This window comes from Taudactylus pleione, unplaced genomic scaffold (assembly GCF_031769625.1).
Source record: "Taudactylus pleione unplaced genomic scaffold, aTauple2 ptg001060l, whole genome shotgun sequence".
Taxonomy (NCBI): domain Eukaryota; kingdom Metazoa; phylum Chordata; class Amphibia; order Anura; family Myobatrachidae; genus Taudactylus; species Taudactylus pleione.
Window position 1 is genome coordinate 2,586,594 of NW_028285461.1, and position 14,721 is coordinate 2,601,314.

General features: G+C 43.0%; 1 protein-coding gene across 1 annotated transcript in view; it reads left to right on the forward strand.

Moving 5' to 3' along the window:
• CHRM4 (cholinergic receptor muscarinic 4) overlaps positions 1–4,475 on the forward strand; it is a 70,772-nt gene extending 66,297 nt beyond the window's left edge. The window contains exon 2 of the mRNA XM_088461473.1: positions 107–4,475. Coding sequence (XP_088317599.1) covers positions 107–1,611 — 1,505 coding nt within the window. The 3' untranslated portion in view covers positions 1,612–4,475. The remainder of the gene's footprint in view (positions 1–106) is intronic.
• The last annotated feature ends 10,246 nt before the right edge of the window (positions 4,476–14,721 follow it).

The following is a 14,721-nucleotide window of genomic DNA, read 5'->3' on the forward strand; positions in this document are numbered from 1 at the left end:
CAGTACACTCCATGTCTTTGAGTTGAATTCCCTAGATGACGATACTTGTGAAAATGTATTTTAACTTTTTTTTTCTCTCTCTCTCTTTCTTCTCTTCTTTCCATAGAGTTTTTCTATAATCTCTCTGACCCTCATTGGCCAATGACGATGGAAAACGATACCTGGAAAAATTCGACAAGTCTTCCTACCCAAACATCCAATGATACGACGCTGTTTCCTGGGAAGTACCAAACAATGGAGATGATCTTCATCGCCACAGTGACGGGTTCGCTCAGCTTGGTCACAGTGGTGGGTAACATCTTGGTCATGCTCTCCATCAAGGTCAACCGCCAACTACAGACGGTGAACAATTATTTTCTCTTCAGCCTGGCCTGTGCTGATCTGATCATTGGCGTTTTCTCCATGAATCTATACTCGGTATACATCATTAAGGGCTACTGGCCACTTGGACCCATTGTGTGTGACCTGTGGCTGGCGCTGGACTATGTGGTCAGCAATGCTTCTGTAATGAATCTCCTCATCATAAGCTTTGACCGGTATTTTTGTGTTACCAAACCACTGACCTATCCCGCTCGAAGAACCACCAAGATGGCAGGGTTAATGATTGCAGCCGCTTGGCTTCTTTCGTTCGCACTTTGGGCACCCGCCATCCTCTTCTGGCAGTTCATCGTGGGTGAAAGGACAGTGAAAGACAGGGAATGCTACATCCAATTTCTCTCCAACCCAGCAGTAACGTTTGGTACAGCCATAGCTGCCTTCTATCTGCCTGTGGTCATCATGACTATACTGTATATTCACATTTCATTGGCAAGCAAGAGCCGGGTCCGCAGGCACTGTCCTGAGACCCGACCGGAGAAGAAAAAGAAACCAGAAAGTTCCATGAAAAGCCCTCTAATCAAACAGATCCAGAGTCCTCCTAAAATAGAGGCTGTGGAAGTAAAAGCTGAAGAGAAGAATGGAGTGAGGAATGGGAAAATAGAGAAGTCCTTGACCAACCTTCAAACTGTGGAAGAAAAAGAGACCTCCAATGAATCTAGTACAGCTAGCATGACCAATAACCCTCAGGAGAAGCAGTTATCGAGTGATCCCTCTCCTGGCGTCGTCTTGGCTCCCACTCAGAGCTTGCAGTCATTGCACCCAAGGGTCAATGCGGCTTCGAAGTGGTCTAAAATCAAGATAGTCACCAAGCAGACAGGCAATGAGTGTGTGACAGCTATTGAGATAGTTCCCGAATGTGCAATTCCTCTTCACCAAGACTCATCTCTGCCCAACACACGTCCAGCCAACGTGGCAAGGAAGTTTGCTAGTATTGCCCGCAACCAAGTGAGGAAAAAAAGACAAATGGCAGCGAGGGAGAAGAAAGTCACCAGGACCATCTTTGCCATACTATTAGCCTTCATTCTCACCTGGACGCCTTACAATGTGATGGTCCTGATAAACACATTTTGTGAGACTTGCATCCCTGAAACTGTGTGGTACATAGGCTACTGGCTTTGCTATGTAAACAGCACAATAAACCCAGCTTGCTATGCGCTGTGTAATGCCACTTTCAAAAAGACCTTCAAACATTTACTCATGTGTCAGTACAGGAATATCGGTATGGCCAGATAGGCTTCAGTAGTTTTACCTTGTCTGGGATTGTTTTACTTCTTATGGCGAAAGAAAAGACTGTGAATATCCGGGGCTTAAGAGTTCTTTGTTATCTGCGTTAATGAAATGTACTTGTTTAGCCACAGGATTGCAAGAAGACATGAGTCTAATGCAATCGGCACTATCGTTAAAACAAGTCCTGTTTTGAAGGACACGCGTAAGTAAATTAACGTTTTTAAAGACAGTAAAAACAAAAAAGGCTGGAATTGTCCATCTACAGTGAACAAATGGAAACACCATATGTTAACGAACCACACACATCCTTTGGGGAGTAATGACTAGATGTTTACCAGGAAAGTAAAATCATGGATCCAGTTACCCGATGGCCTCTGCTCGGAACTACCTTTTGGACTAATGCAAGTGTTCCTCCTGCAGATGCCGTTCCAATCCTGGAGAGCATTGATTGGTCCGTGACATAGCTAACTTATCAATACTTCGCTTCTCCTATGTTTCTGCTGCCTTTAGGTGAACTGTGCTTCATTCATGGTTTCAAAGGGACCATTTCAGAGTTGTAGCCCAAACTAACCATATCCTGTATGACAATTTACCTGCCGCCCTGAGCTTTTCTGCAAGTCAATTCTACGCTGACCATTGGTGTGATATTCTCTCTCTCTTCTGGAATATTGCCATCCACAAAACCACTGCCAACCACATGGATGGGATTGTCTGGAGTTGAGAACAGTTCTGTTTCTGAAACCGTTTTCTTGCTGGTTCTGGAGAGCCCTGAACCTCATTTATGTCCTCCTGAGAGCCTGGTTTTTTTTCCTGTGTACAGTTGAAACACCTGACCTTTATACTGGTCTTTCCCATCCAACTAAATGGAAAGACTATACTACAGTTCAGGATAACTCAGGCTAAGCATCTAATGGTAAAAATAAACTGTTGAATCAGTGTTTCTTTAACCTGTTCATGAAGCAGTCATCTAAACTCAGTTCAGTGGGGTCACAATTATCTATTACAGCTTCTATACATTTTGACTCTTTTCAAGAAATTATACTTTGTGAAGATTAAAAAAAAAAATATGAGGATCCACTGTTGGCATTCCAGGTTGTGAAGAATCACATATCCCATGATGCTCAGCAAACCACTGAGGAGCCACATGGTTCTGCAGTATAAGTACTCAAGGTTACCCATATTTAGGGCATTAGAACACCACACGGTTACAGCGTTTGGCCAGTTTCTAAAGGGCACCCAAATTCCATTTTTGGTGGCAATATCTGAAAACAATTATATCAATCTAGAAGTAATAATATTATTTAAGCCAGTCTCTGTAAGAAGTATGAATGTTGGGAAAATAGATATTGTACGTTGAATATTCCAAAATCCGGAAACTGGGACACTTTGGAATGCAAAACTTTGCTTAAAAACAAAACAAAATTAATAAGTGGGGTGTTTTCTTCTTACTTGACCAATTTTGATATAATTGTCCCATTTGGAATCCTTTCAAGCCAAATAATACCACCCCACACACAGGCTTTCTTCATCAAGTTAGTACAAACATGTGGGAAGAGATAGCGAATAGCAGGACATGAGCAATACCTGACTGGTGACCCCGGGTAGGTTTAAAAGCCACTGATTCACATTTGCCTAATAAAGACCAGTTTGGACCAGAGCAGCTTTAGACACTTACAGATACATGATAAAGTAACTACCTACTGAGTGACATTACTCCTTGGACCACGACATAGTATTTTACATAGCCCATACGGACAAAAAGATGAAATGTCAGTCATTATTTCTGCATGATCACTGCTAAGGGCGATGAATTCTTGTTATAAATGATCTCAGTAACTACCTTATCGCTACTTCATTCCAAGTAGCATGGAACGAGGTGTTAGTGTGGCACCTTAAGGCAGCCCAAAGCCTCTTCAAGTTACAAATCTTAAGTAATGTGGAATAAATTACATTGTTTCCGAAACCTGCTCACGTTCAACCAACGGGTCATGTTTTCAGGATTTTCTTAAAGATGTGTGGGCAAGTTAATCTACTAACTGACTGAGAAGGAGATGTATCAAGCTTTGGGGAGAGATACAGTGGAATAGTTGCCCAAATCAACCAAACAGCTTCTAATTGTCATTTTAAAGACTGTTAGATAAATCACAGAAGTGGGTTGGTTGCTATCGCACCTCTTCCCACAGAGGGTTATTCTGAAAACATGACTTGTTGGCGATATCCGAAAACTGGGGTACAAAATTACTGGTGAAGTAGATACAGCCATGCACCAATCACCTCTACAGAATAGAGGCATCCATTTATATGGCAACACCAATGTCAGCCGGGACCCGAGTACCTCATTGATGACCATATTTTCCAGTGAATTCATATAGTGGATTGTCATTTTGGTAAGGCAAGCAGAACGGATGCACCCAATGTGTAGCAGGCAATGGGTGACCTTGAGTCCTTTTTATTCCATGCACTGTAAGCTCTGTTAAATATATCCTACTTATTGGCCAGATTGAGATGTTATCTTCGATGTCATTGGCCTTCGTGGAACATCTGAGTGTCTGCAATGCTGTACATAGGTCAGAGCAGGCCGTGCAATGTTATTTTATGTGCGAGGTGGAAGCCTATCTTATAGCTGCGGGAATTAACAGAGACATAACTGCTGGTGCCACGTTTAGAGGAAATGGGGAAACCCTTCTATACAGCAGTCGTTGCCGCAATCACACGATGCCGTCAAAGTGCACGACCACTTTCAGATAAATTGGACACGTCTTCTAGCGAGAGCGTAAAAGAATCATAAGGACACTTCACAGACAGGATGTAAATCGAGAAATGTCAGAATGTTCTCTTTAAATTATTTTTTGTTATCCCCTAAAAACAAATAAAAGGTATATGTTATATGACCCAAATGTTTTATCAAACAGACAATTCTGAATAATGACGTCCAGGGTTTGTTTTCATTTTTTTATACAAAATGTGCTTAGGCTATTCTGGGAACAAAGCAGGGCTTATATTAAACAACATACAGCATTTTCTAAAAATGTATATACAAGCTGCAGTACCAATTGTGACCACCAGGTGGGGGTTTTATACTGTGCATAAGTAACCATATTTTTTGTATACAAAATGTGCTTAGGCTATTCTGGGAACAATGCAGGGCTTATATTAAACAACATAAAGCATTTTCTAAAAAAATATATATAAGCTGCAGTACCAATTGTGACCACCAGGTGGGGTTTTATACTGTGTGTAAGTAACCATATTTTTCAAAAATTCAATATGACAACAACAAAAATATCTGTGGACTGGCACCATTGAAACCTGCGTTTTCACTGGTCATTGTTCCAATTCAGTTATAATTTGTATATATGGAAACCATTTCTTAAATTCTATTCAACACTTGCCTCATTCAGTGGTGAAACTAATATTATTATCCTTTATTTATATGGTGCTACAAGTGTTCCGCAGCTCCTTACAAAGTACATAAATAAGTGAACAAGAAACCAGTGACTTACAGTACAATACAATGCAGCACAAGGACAAGGTTTATATACAGTGCAACATTAGCGATGATAGCACTCAAATAAACAAGAGGGTGTAAACAACCAAATAATAGGTGCCCTAGTGGGGAGTGAGGAGTAGATGAAAGTTTAAGTAAAGAGAAATACAAGAGGGTAGAGGGCCCTGCTTGTGAGCGCTTACATTATAAAGGGGAGGGGCAGACAGACAGGCGTGACACAGATGGGGTAGACAAGGCAGAAGGAGCATATAGCAACGAGTTAGGATGAGAGCTGGAAGGCTTTGATGAAGTAGTGGGTCTTGAGAGCGCATTTGAAGGATTGTGGAGAGTGATGGGGAGAGGGAGAGAGTTCCATAGGTAGGGAGCATCACGGGCAAAATCTTGGAGGCGGGAGTAGGAGGAAGTCAATTCAGCATCAGGCCTAATGAGAACAGTGTAAACATTTTATATTAATTCATTCAATGCAAAAAAAAAATATATGTATATATCTCTTTATGAAATACTTTTTAAATTTTGCATTGGATTCTCCTGGCAACCAGGGTTAACCATGACCCAATACCCAGGTGTTCGATACACTGTCAAAGTCTGTATCTAAAAGGAGGAGACTCGCAGAGCAATTGCTTAGCAATGTGACCTTTAGAGCATACTTGCTGCCTCTCCATGACTGTCATGAAAACTCCCTGAAATAGTGACGATCTCCCTGAAGAGTCTAGCAATTTCCCTTAAGCCGGGCCGTGTGGACACGACACAGTGTCATTGCTCTTCAACCATGGAGGAAACACTGGGCAGAAGAAGGATGGGTGCTACAAGAAAATGGCCACTGCTCTCCGGGACACTTATGGCTATGGCTGTGTGCCCAAGAAGCTCCAGGATCTAGAGGTAAAGCTTCCTACACACTATACAATTATTGGGCCGATTTGCCAATAATCACTGATAAAATGGTTAGAAAACATACACAAACGCATTCCTTCGTTTATCCGATCTGTCAGTCATTATCGAATATCTCTGCCTCAATTTCCCGATATTGTGTAATGTGTGGGCATTCTCAATAATCTGCCTATTTGTCCTCTGCTTTTCCCTGATTACCTCATTATACTTGTGAGTGTACAAAATAATCACTGAAATTCACCAGGTATTTCATTTAAATCGTACAGTCATGTCCAAAATTTTTGAGAATGACACAAGTTTTGGTCATCACAGAGTCTGCTGCTTCAGTTTTTAAGGTGGCAATTTGCATATACTCCAGAATGTCATGAAGAGTGATCAGATGAATTGCAAAGTCCCTCTTTGCCATGACAATGAACTTAGGACCTGATTCAGACCCGCTCTCTAGGAAGCGTTCACACGCAGGCTGCTCGCCGCGCATAGACAGCCCGGCTGAATGAGTGACAGGAGAAGCCGTTTGTGGGTGGCAACAGGGGCTGGTCTTAAAAAATAGGGTAGTGGAGGTGTGAACGCAGGCGTGCCTGAGCATTTTAACGCCGTTTTAGAGGCATAATTAAGAGGCGGCGTCATAGTACACGTCACTTGGTTGAATTTTACACAGAAGTGCTTGTGGTAGGGTATAGTCATGCGCTGCATTTGCTTCCGATGGTACTCGATGTACCGATGGTTGCATACACTTCCTGGAGATGACATGCGCAAGTGGGCGTCTTCAGACTGGCTGGTGGGCGTCTGCATACACAAAGCGATCGCACGCCAAGACATAGTGGGCGTGCTAATGCCTTGCCATGTGATCGCCATCCTTCCCGAATTTGCATACGTATGGAGCGAGCGGGTCTGAATAAGGTCCTTAATTCCAAAAACAACATTTCCACTGCATTTCAGCCCTGCCACAAAAGGACCAGCTGACATCATATCAGTGATTCTCTCGTTAACACAGGTGAGAATGTTGACGAGGACAAGGCTGGAGATCACTCTGTCATGCTGATTGCACGTGTTATTCTTACTCAGACATCATTGCTTTGCACAGAAAGGGCTTCACAGGCAAGGATATTGCTGCTAGTAAGATTGCACCTAAATCAACCATTTATCGGATCATCAAGAAATTCAAGGAGAGACGTTCAATAATTGTAAAGAAGGCTTCAAGGCGCCCAAGAACGTCCAGCAAGCGCTAGGACCGTCTCCTAAAGTTGATTCAGCTGTGGGATTGGGGCACCACCAGTGCAGATCTTGCTCAGGAATGGCAGCAGGCAGGTGTGAGTGCATCTTCACGCACAGTGAGGCAAACACTTTTGGAGGATGGCCTGGTGTCAAGGTCAGCAAAGAAGCCACTTTTCTCCAGGAAAAACATCAGGGACAGACTGATATTCTGCAAAAGGTACAGGGATTGGATTGCTGAGGACTGGGGTAAAGTTATTTTCTCTGATGAATCCCCTATCAGATTGTTTGGGGCATCTGGAAAAACACCTGTTCGGAGAAGGAAAGGTGAGCGCTATCATCAGTCTTGTGTCATACCAACAGTAAAGCATCCTGAGACCATTCATGTATGAGGTTGCTTCTCAGCAAAGGGAGTGGCATCACTTTTGCCTAAGAACACAGCCATGAATAACGAATGATACCAAAACATCCTCCAAGAGCAATTTCTCCCAACCATCCAAGAACAGTTTGGTGATGAACAATGCCTTTTCCAGCATGATGGAGCACCTTGCCATAAGGCAAAAGCGATAACTAAGTGGCTCGGGGGAACAAAACATCTACATTTTGGGTCCATGGCCAGGAATCAGCCAGACCTTAATCCCATTGAGAACTTGTGGTCAATCCTCAAGAGGCGGGTGGACCAACAAAAACCCACAAATTCTGACAAACTGCAAGCATTGATTATTCAAGAATGGGCGGCCATCAGTATGTGGCCCAGAAGTTGATTGACAGCATGCCAGGGCGAATTGTAGAGGTCTTGGAAAAGAAGGGTCAACACTGTAAATATTGTCTCTTTGCATAAACTTAATGTAATTGTCAATAAAAAAAAAAAGCTTGTAATGTTACTTCAGTATACCATAGTAACATCTGACAAACAGGTCTAAAAACACCGAAGCAGCAAACTTTGTGAAAACCAATACTTGTGTCTTTCTCAAAACTTTTGGCCATGGTTGTATAGTGTGTAGCACAGATATCGGGATCGGGATTTTGCCGAAAAATCGTCCCAATTATCGTTATGATCAAAAACTCGCATAGTGTGCACCTAGCTTAAGTCTTACAGACTGCAGCAATGCTAACCTATGCTAATGTGCTGCTTATCTTATACAGTGCCTTGCAAAAGTATTCACCCCCCTTTGCATTTTTCATATTTTGTTGCCTGACAACCTGGAATTAAAATGGATTGTTTTTAAGGTGTGCATCATTTCATTCACAGAACATGCCTACAACTGTGAAGTTGTGTTTTTTTTATATTGTGAATCAAACAACATTTAGGACAACATAACAGAAAACTTCAGCATGCATAACTATTCACCCCCCTAAAGTCTGTACTTTGTCGAGCCACCTTTTGCCGCAATTACAGCTGCAAGTCGCTTTGGATAAGTCTCTATGAGCTTGCCACATCTTGCCCCTGGGATTTTTGCCCATTCCTCAAGGCAAAACTGCTCCAGCTCCTTCATGTTGGATGGTTTCCGCTTGTGAATCTTCAAGACTGACTACAGATTCTCAATTGGATTGAGATTTGGTCTTTGACTAGGCCACTCCAACACATTTAAATGTTTCCCCTTAAACCACTGGAGTGTTGCTTTAGCAGTATTCTTCGGGTCATTGTCCTGCTGGAAGGTGAACCTCCATCCCAGTCTCAAATCACAGGCAGGCTGAAACAGGTTTTGCTCAAGAATATCCCTGTATTTAGCACCATCCATCTTTCCCTCAACTCGAATCAGTTACCCAGTCCCTGCTGCTGAAAAACATCCCCACAGCATGATACTACCACCACCATTTTTCATTGTGGGGATGGTGTTCTTGGGGCGATGGGATGTGTTGGGTTTGCACCAGACATAGCGTTTTCCTTGGTGGCCGAAAAGTTAATTTTTAGTCTCATCTGACCAGAGCACCTTCCTCCATACATTTTGGGAGTCGCCCACATGCCTTATGGCAAACTCAAATCATGTCTTCTTATTTTTATCACTAAGTAATGGCTTTTTTCTGGCCACTCTTCCATAAAGCTCAGCTCTATGGAGTGTATGGCTTATTGTGGTCACATGTACAGATACACCAGTCTCTGCTGTGGAACTCTGCAGCTCCTTCAGGGTTGCCTTTGGTCTCTGTGCTGCATCTGTGATTAATGCCCTCCTTGCCCGGTCTGTGAGTTTTGGTGGGCGGCCCTCTCTTGGCAGGTTTGTTGTGGTACAATGTTCTTTCCATTTGATGATGATGGATTTGATGGTGCTACGGGGATCATCAAAGATTTGGATATTTTTTTATAACCCAACCCAGAATTGTACTTCTCAACAACATTGTCCCTGACTTGTTTGGAGAGCTCCTTGGTCTTCATGGTGTAATGCCTCTTGCTTAGTGGTGTTGCAGCCTCTAGGGCCTTTCAGAAAAGGTGTGTTTATACTGACAGATCATGTGACACTTAGATTTCACACAGGTGGACTTCATTTCACTAATTATGTGACTTCTGAAGGTAATTGGTTGCACCAGAAATTTTGAGTGGCTTCATAGCAAATGGGGTGATTACATATGCACATGCCAAGTTTCACAATTTTATTTATAAAGATTCTTTTTTATATATATATATTTCTCATTTCACTTCACCAAATTAGACTATTTTGTGCAGATCCATCACATAAAATTCAGATAAAAAAAAAAAAAATTACAGGTAATGTAACAAAACAGGTAAAAAGCCAAGGGGGTGAATACTTTTGTAAGGCACTGTAGTTAATGAGAAAGCTGACAGTCTTTTAGAGGCAGACAGTCAAAATACTGACAGGATACTGGTGCTTAGAATGCCGGCACCAGAATCCTGACGCCGGCATCCTGACAGTAAGTATTGAGGTTAGGGGGAGGGTTAGTGGTTAGATTTAGGCACTAGGGGGAGAGTTAGGCTGCAGGGGGAGGGGGGGCGTTAATGGATAGGTTTAGGCAGTGGGGAGGGACGGTTAATGTAGGGAGAGGGTTAGGATACTGATCGACAGGTGTCGATATCCTAACATTGTCGGGATGCCGCCGTCTTGATTGTGACCGCTGGGATCCCATACCCAACCCCTTTCAGATATTAATGATCAGGAGCAATTAGTTTGTGGACACAGCGCCAGCGGTTGCAGGATTGTGATTTTTTGACCTCTTAGATGGTGCTCATCAACATGGCGAGAGCTGTACAAGTTATTATTAGTAAGGGTGAGAGAAAAGTTGCTGCATAACCACTTAACAGCAGGTGGCGCTGCATGTCCCTTATTTCAGGCCCAGCAGCAATGCGTTAGTTGCGGAGTATGTTGTGTGCTATGCAAGAAGATAGATTTTTAAAGTGATTGTAAAACCAATGAGCAGGCTGTATTTTCTAAAGGATGTGTGGTGGGGGGGACGGGACATATTTAGCCTCTGCCGGGGGGCATAGGAAGTGCTCTTGCCCAGATGAGGAGAAGCATTAACATTCTCTTTCAACGCTTTCAGTGAAATAAAAAGGTTCTTGGCCACATCTTTGGATTTTCTGGCTTAAACTGGGTACACACTGATAGATACACACTATACTCTTTCTTCCTATCACTGCATATGCGATCTGGGTTTCCCACCACTCACCACTACCTTTTTGTTATATGACTGGCAGCAGCACAGATCGCAAACCTATGCTGTGCTATTTCATTACGATAACTATTGTCTCTATGAGTACTCTCATTGGGGTCCGTCTATTAGAGGTTCCTGCAATGTTTACACCAGGACTTTCTTTTTAACGCAGTCCAACAGCAGATACTCATTGTACTTATTCCCTACCCTGGGAGTACCTTTATAGTACGCTCACATGCCATTCAATGGCCATACAATGGCATGCAGCAGCTGCTATTTTGTAAACTCCACATAAAGGAGTAGCTTTACTTTTTCCTATAACTTTACTGTCTACTAGTACCTGGGTGGCATCACAGGCGACCTACGTGTGATCTGCCTCTCATTACAACCTGTGATTTACTTATATTCATTTTGATATTTGCAGGGTCAGCTATTATTCCATCTGACCCCCTTATCATTGTCTTGCTTTAATTACTGTTCAGTGTAATTGTGCTGTGATATGTCACGTAATCTATATTGAATATTGTATGGTTATTATCACACTCTTTTCTAGAATCCTTCTGCCGTAATTTTGATTAGCCATTGTGCTATGATGACACTATGAGGTCATTGAACTAGCAAAAGTTGTAAGTCACTCTGTGCCTGCTCTTAGTGAAGCACCTTCCTTCTTACATAATAATCAGTTGTAAAGTGGTGAAAGAGGGCATAATGGATATATGAAGCTAGGCGTAAAAATTCCAGTTATTTCATGTATATTTTTCAGTTCAGTCAAAAAGTGTCTTGGATATTTATGGCTTTTCAGTAGTGAATTTGTGTACCTCTATTTAGTCTACAAAATGTCCCTCTAGGCAACTGCTACCAGGGATAAGTCTTGATCCAGACATATTTGTGGCTTTTAACTATTATATCTTGCGTTAGACAGCCAGATTCCCCAATGTCTCATCAAATACCCTCAAAGGACTTGTGTGCAAAATATCTTGTTTGAGAAGCTGAATCACCATTAATCTAGCACCATCCTCTTTCCCGACACTATGGTTTCAGAAGATGAGTCACAAAGCAAATATCCAGCCTGTCTGACAACTGGAAGGGTCTGCGGGATCTAGTCCCTGTGGACATTGGCCACTAAATCCTCCTCTGGGTTATGGCACAGTCAGACAGATTGTTTGATGTATACAGCTGTCTCCAAATCGCTTTAGGTCTCGTCTTGCATCCATGAGACACATCAACAAACTCTACAAACATACACAGGGAAGTTTACTTGTGCTCTGAAATTAGCAGAATGCTGTTGGAACTCCGTTATTATCCTGCAAACTGCCCTCAAACAGACAACTTATATAAAAAAGGGGCATTACCGGGCGACTCTTCTCACCACAGACGCTACTTGGAGCTGGTTACAAAAAGTTTCCTCTAATATTTGACATTGTGGAGGGGGCTAAACTTTAAAACAAAATAATAATGAGGTCATTTATTTTAAAAATGGTAAAGATTCATTTTCAAATGCGTACCTACTTTTGCGTAAGGGCACCCATTTTTAAAGAATCGTACCCAGGATTTAAAGGCTTAGATGTTGGCGTCTGTAGGATACTAACGTTTGCACTTACTGATGGGATTATTTGGAAGTAGCAGGAGCACTCCTTGGTGATTGCAGATTAGGTGCCTTTGTCCTCTCCTTTCCATGAGTTGTGAAACGCGTTGGCCCACAGTAATATGGAGTATTTTCTGTAATGAGCTGGCTGTATAATTGTAATTACAACACCGTGGATGGGGGCGACTTTACACTTTGAGTGTAGATAGAATAAAAAAAAAAAAAGCTGGGACTCGCTAAGTGGCTGCAAACTTTCACAAGGCAGAAAATGCTATCAAATGGCAGCAGCAGGATCTGGCTGGAATTAGTAAATGCTATCAAATGGCAGCAGCAGGATCTGGCTGGAATTAGTAAATGCTATCAAATGGCAGCAGCAGGATCTGGCTGGAATTAGTAAATGCTATCAAATGGCAGCAGCAGGATCTGGCTGGAATTAGTAAATGCTATCAAATGGCAGCAGCAGGATCTGGCTGGAATTAGTAAATGCTATCAAATGGCAGCAGCAGGATCTGGCTGGAATTAGTAAATGCACATACTTGGCACCAGATATGGCATTATATTTGCCTCTATCAGATGTGGCACCAGATAGGACTGCCTGTTAAACGTGGCACCAGATATGGCTCTACCTATAAGACGTGGCATCAGATACTGCGTTGCCTATTAGAATTGGCACCAGCTATGGACCTGTCACCACAAACGGCACTGTCTATTAGACATGGCACCAGGTATGTCAATTCCTGGCGTTTGGACAGAGTTGTCTAGGGCTATTCATACTGGATGTGCCTTTCAAACTTGCACTGCTAACGTTTTACTCAGCCAAAACTTAACCAAGAGGTTTTTGCCCAACCAGAAGTAGTCAGCTCTGTTGAGTGCAGGGGCGCCGAGAAGGGGGGAGCGGGTACAAATTACCTGGGCCTGGGCTTGCTGGTGGGGCCCGGCAGGGGCCTGTGTCCGGTACCGCTCCCCCCCCTCTTACCGCTCCCCCCCCCTCTTTCATCACAGCAGCCCAGCACACGCTGCCGTGTGCTGGGCTGCACTGGGAGACTGCTCGCGGCTGCTATGAAGTAGCCACAGAAGTCTCCTATGCCTGTGGGGGGAGCGATCACACTGATTGCACCCCCCACTGCTTATGCGCCGGGCTGAGGGGGCTCGGAGCGCTGCAAAACTTGTTTTATTTTTTTCCTCGAAGGGGGCGTGGCCACACCTCCCACGATTAGAAGAAAGGGTTTGGGCACTAGGGGAAGGGTTAGTATTAGGGTCAAATTACATATAAAAAAAACCCCCAAGTCGACTAGTTTTTTTGTGTCGACCATTTGAACCTTTGTCAACATTTCGTCCTTGTCAACCATTTGGTGTTGACATTTACATTGGCAATATTTTATAACACACTGGGGGGCATATTCAATTCCAGGCGAAAAGTCCCGTACTTTTCGCATACTGCACTTCACCTAATTCGTGTTTTAGCCACGGAAACTTATCGTGCGCGCCCCCGCTATTTGCCGTATTCAGTTCCAAAGGATGCGAAAACGCATCCCGGGCGAAACACAAACGTGAAAAGTGCTGTCAGTTTTTGGGAAATCAGCCTGACACCCCCCAAAAGATGCACTAACATTGGGGATCACTATAGATGTCCCTGATTAGCCCCCCTGGAGCTATTTGGGCTACTTAAGTGCTTTCAATAGCGTCTTTGCACAAGTGGTGAAGAAAATCATTTAGCAGGTTTTTTTGGAGAAAATAAGTAGTCCCATCAAATTTGGGGTACATAAAAATGGGTGCAAGCATAGTTAAAAATCGCAAAAGTGAAGTTTAAAAAAAAACAAAACGTGAAAAACGCACCATCTGCAAACTAAAATACACCTCCCACATACTTGCAGACCCCCCAAAAGCTTATTTCGCTAGTTTTTACGATTGTACCCCAACTTTGATAATTTTCACCCCATTTTTCAAATACATTTTTTGGGTTGTTCCTCATTTTTTTTTTACGCAGTTAACCTTTGGGTGGCTGTCCCAAGGGTGCACGCCGGTGAAAACTGTTTGGAATTGAATACGGAGGAAACTGTCACACTGGCGAAACGTCACAATGGGCGATACTTTTTCGCGGATTTGAACTTATCACGCCTAATTGAATACGGCCCCCAGTTTGTATAAGGTCGATGGCAATATAGATGGCAAATGGGCTGTCAAGCTGCACCATGATGCAGGGCCTACATGTGGCCCATCATGAATTATTCTTAGGGCCCCAGTACTCACCCTGTATATAATCCCAGTGTCACATTTACACATTCTCTATCCTGCCTTATACAGAACGCTGCAAAAA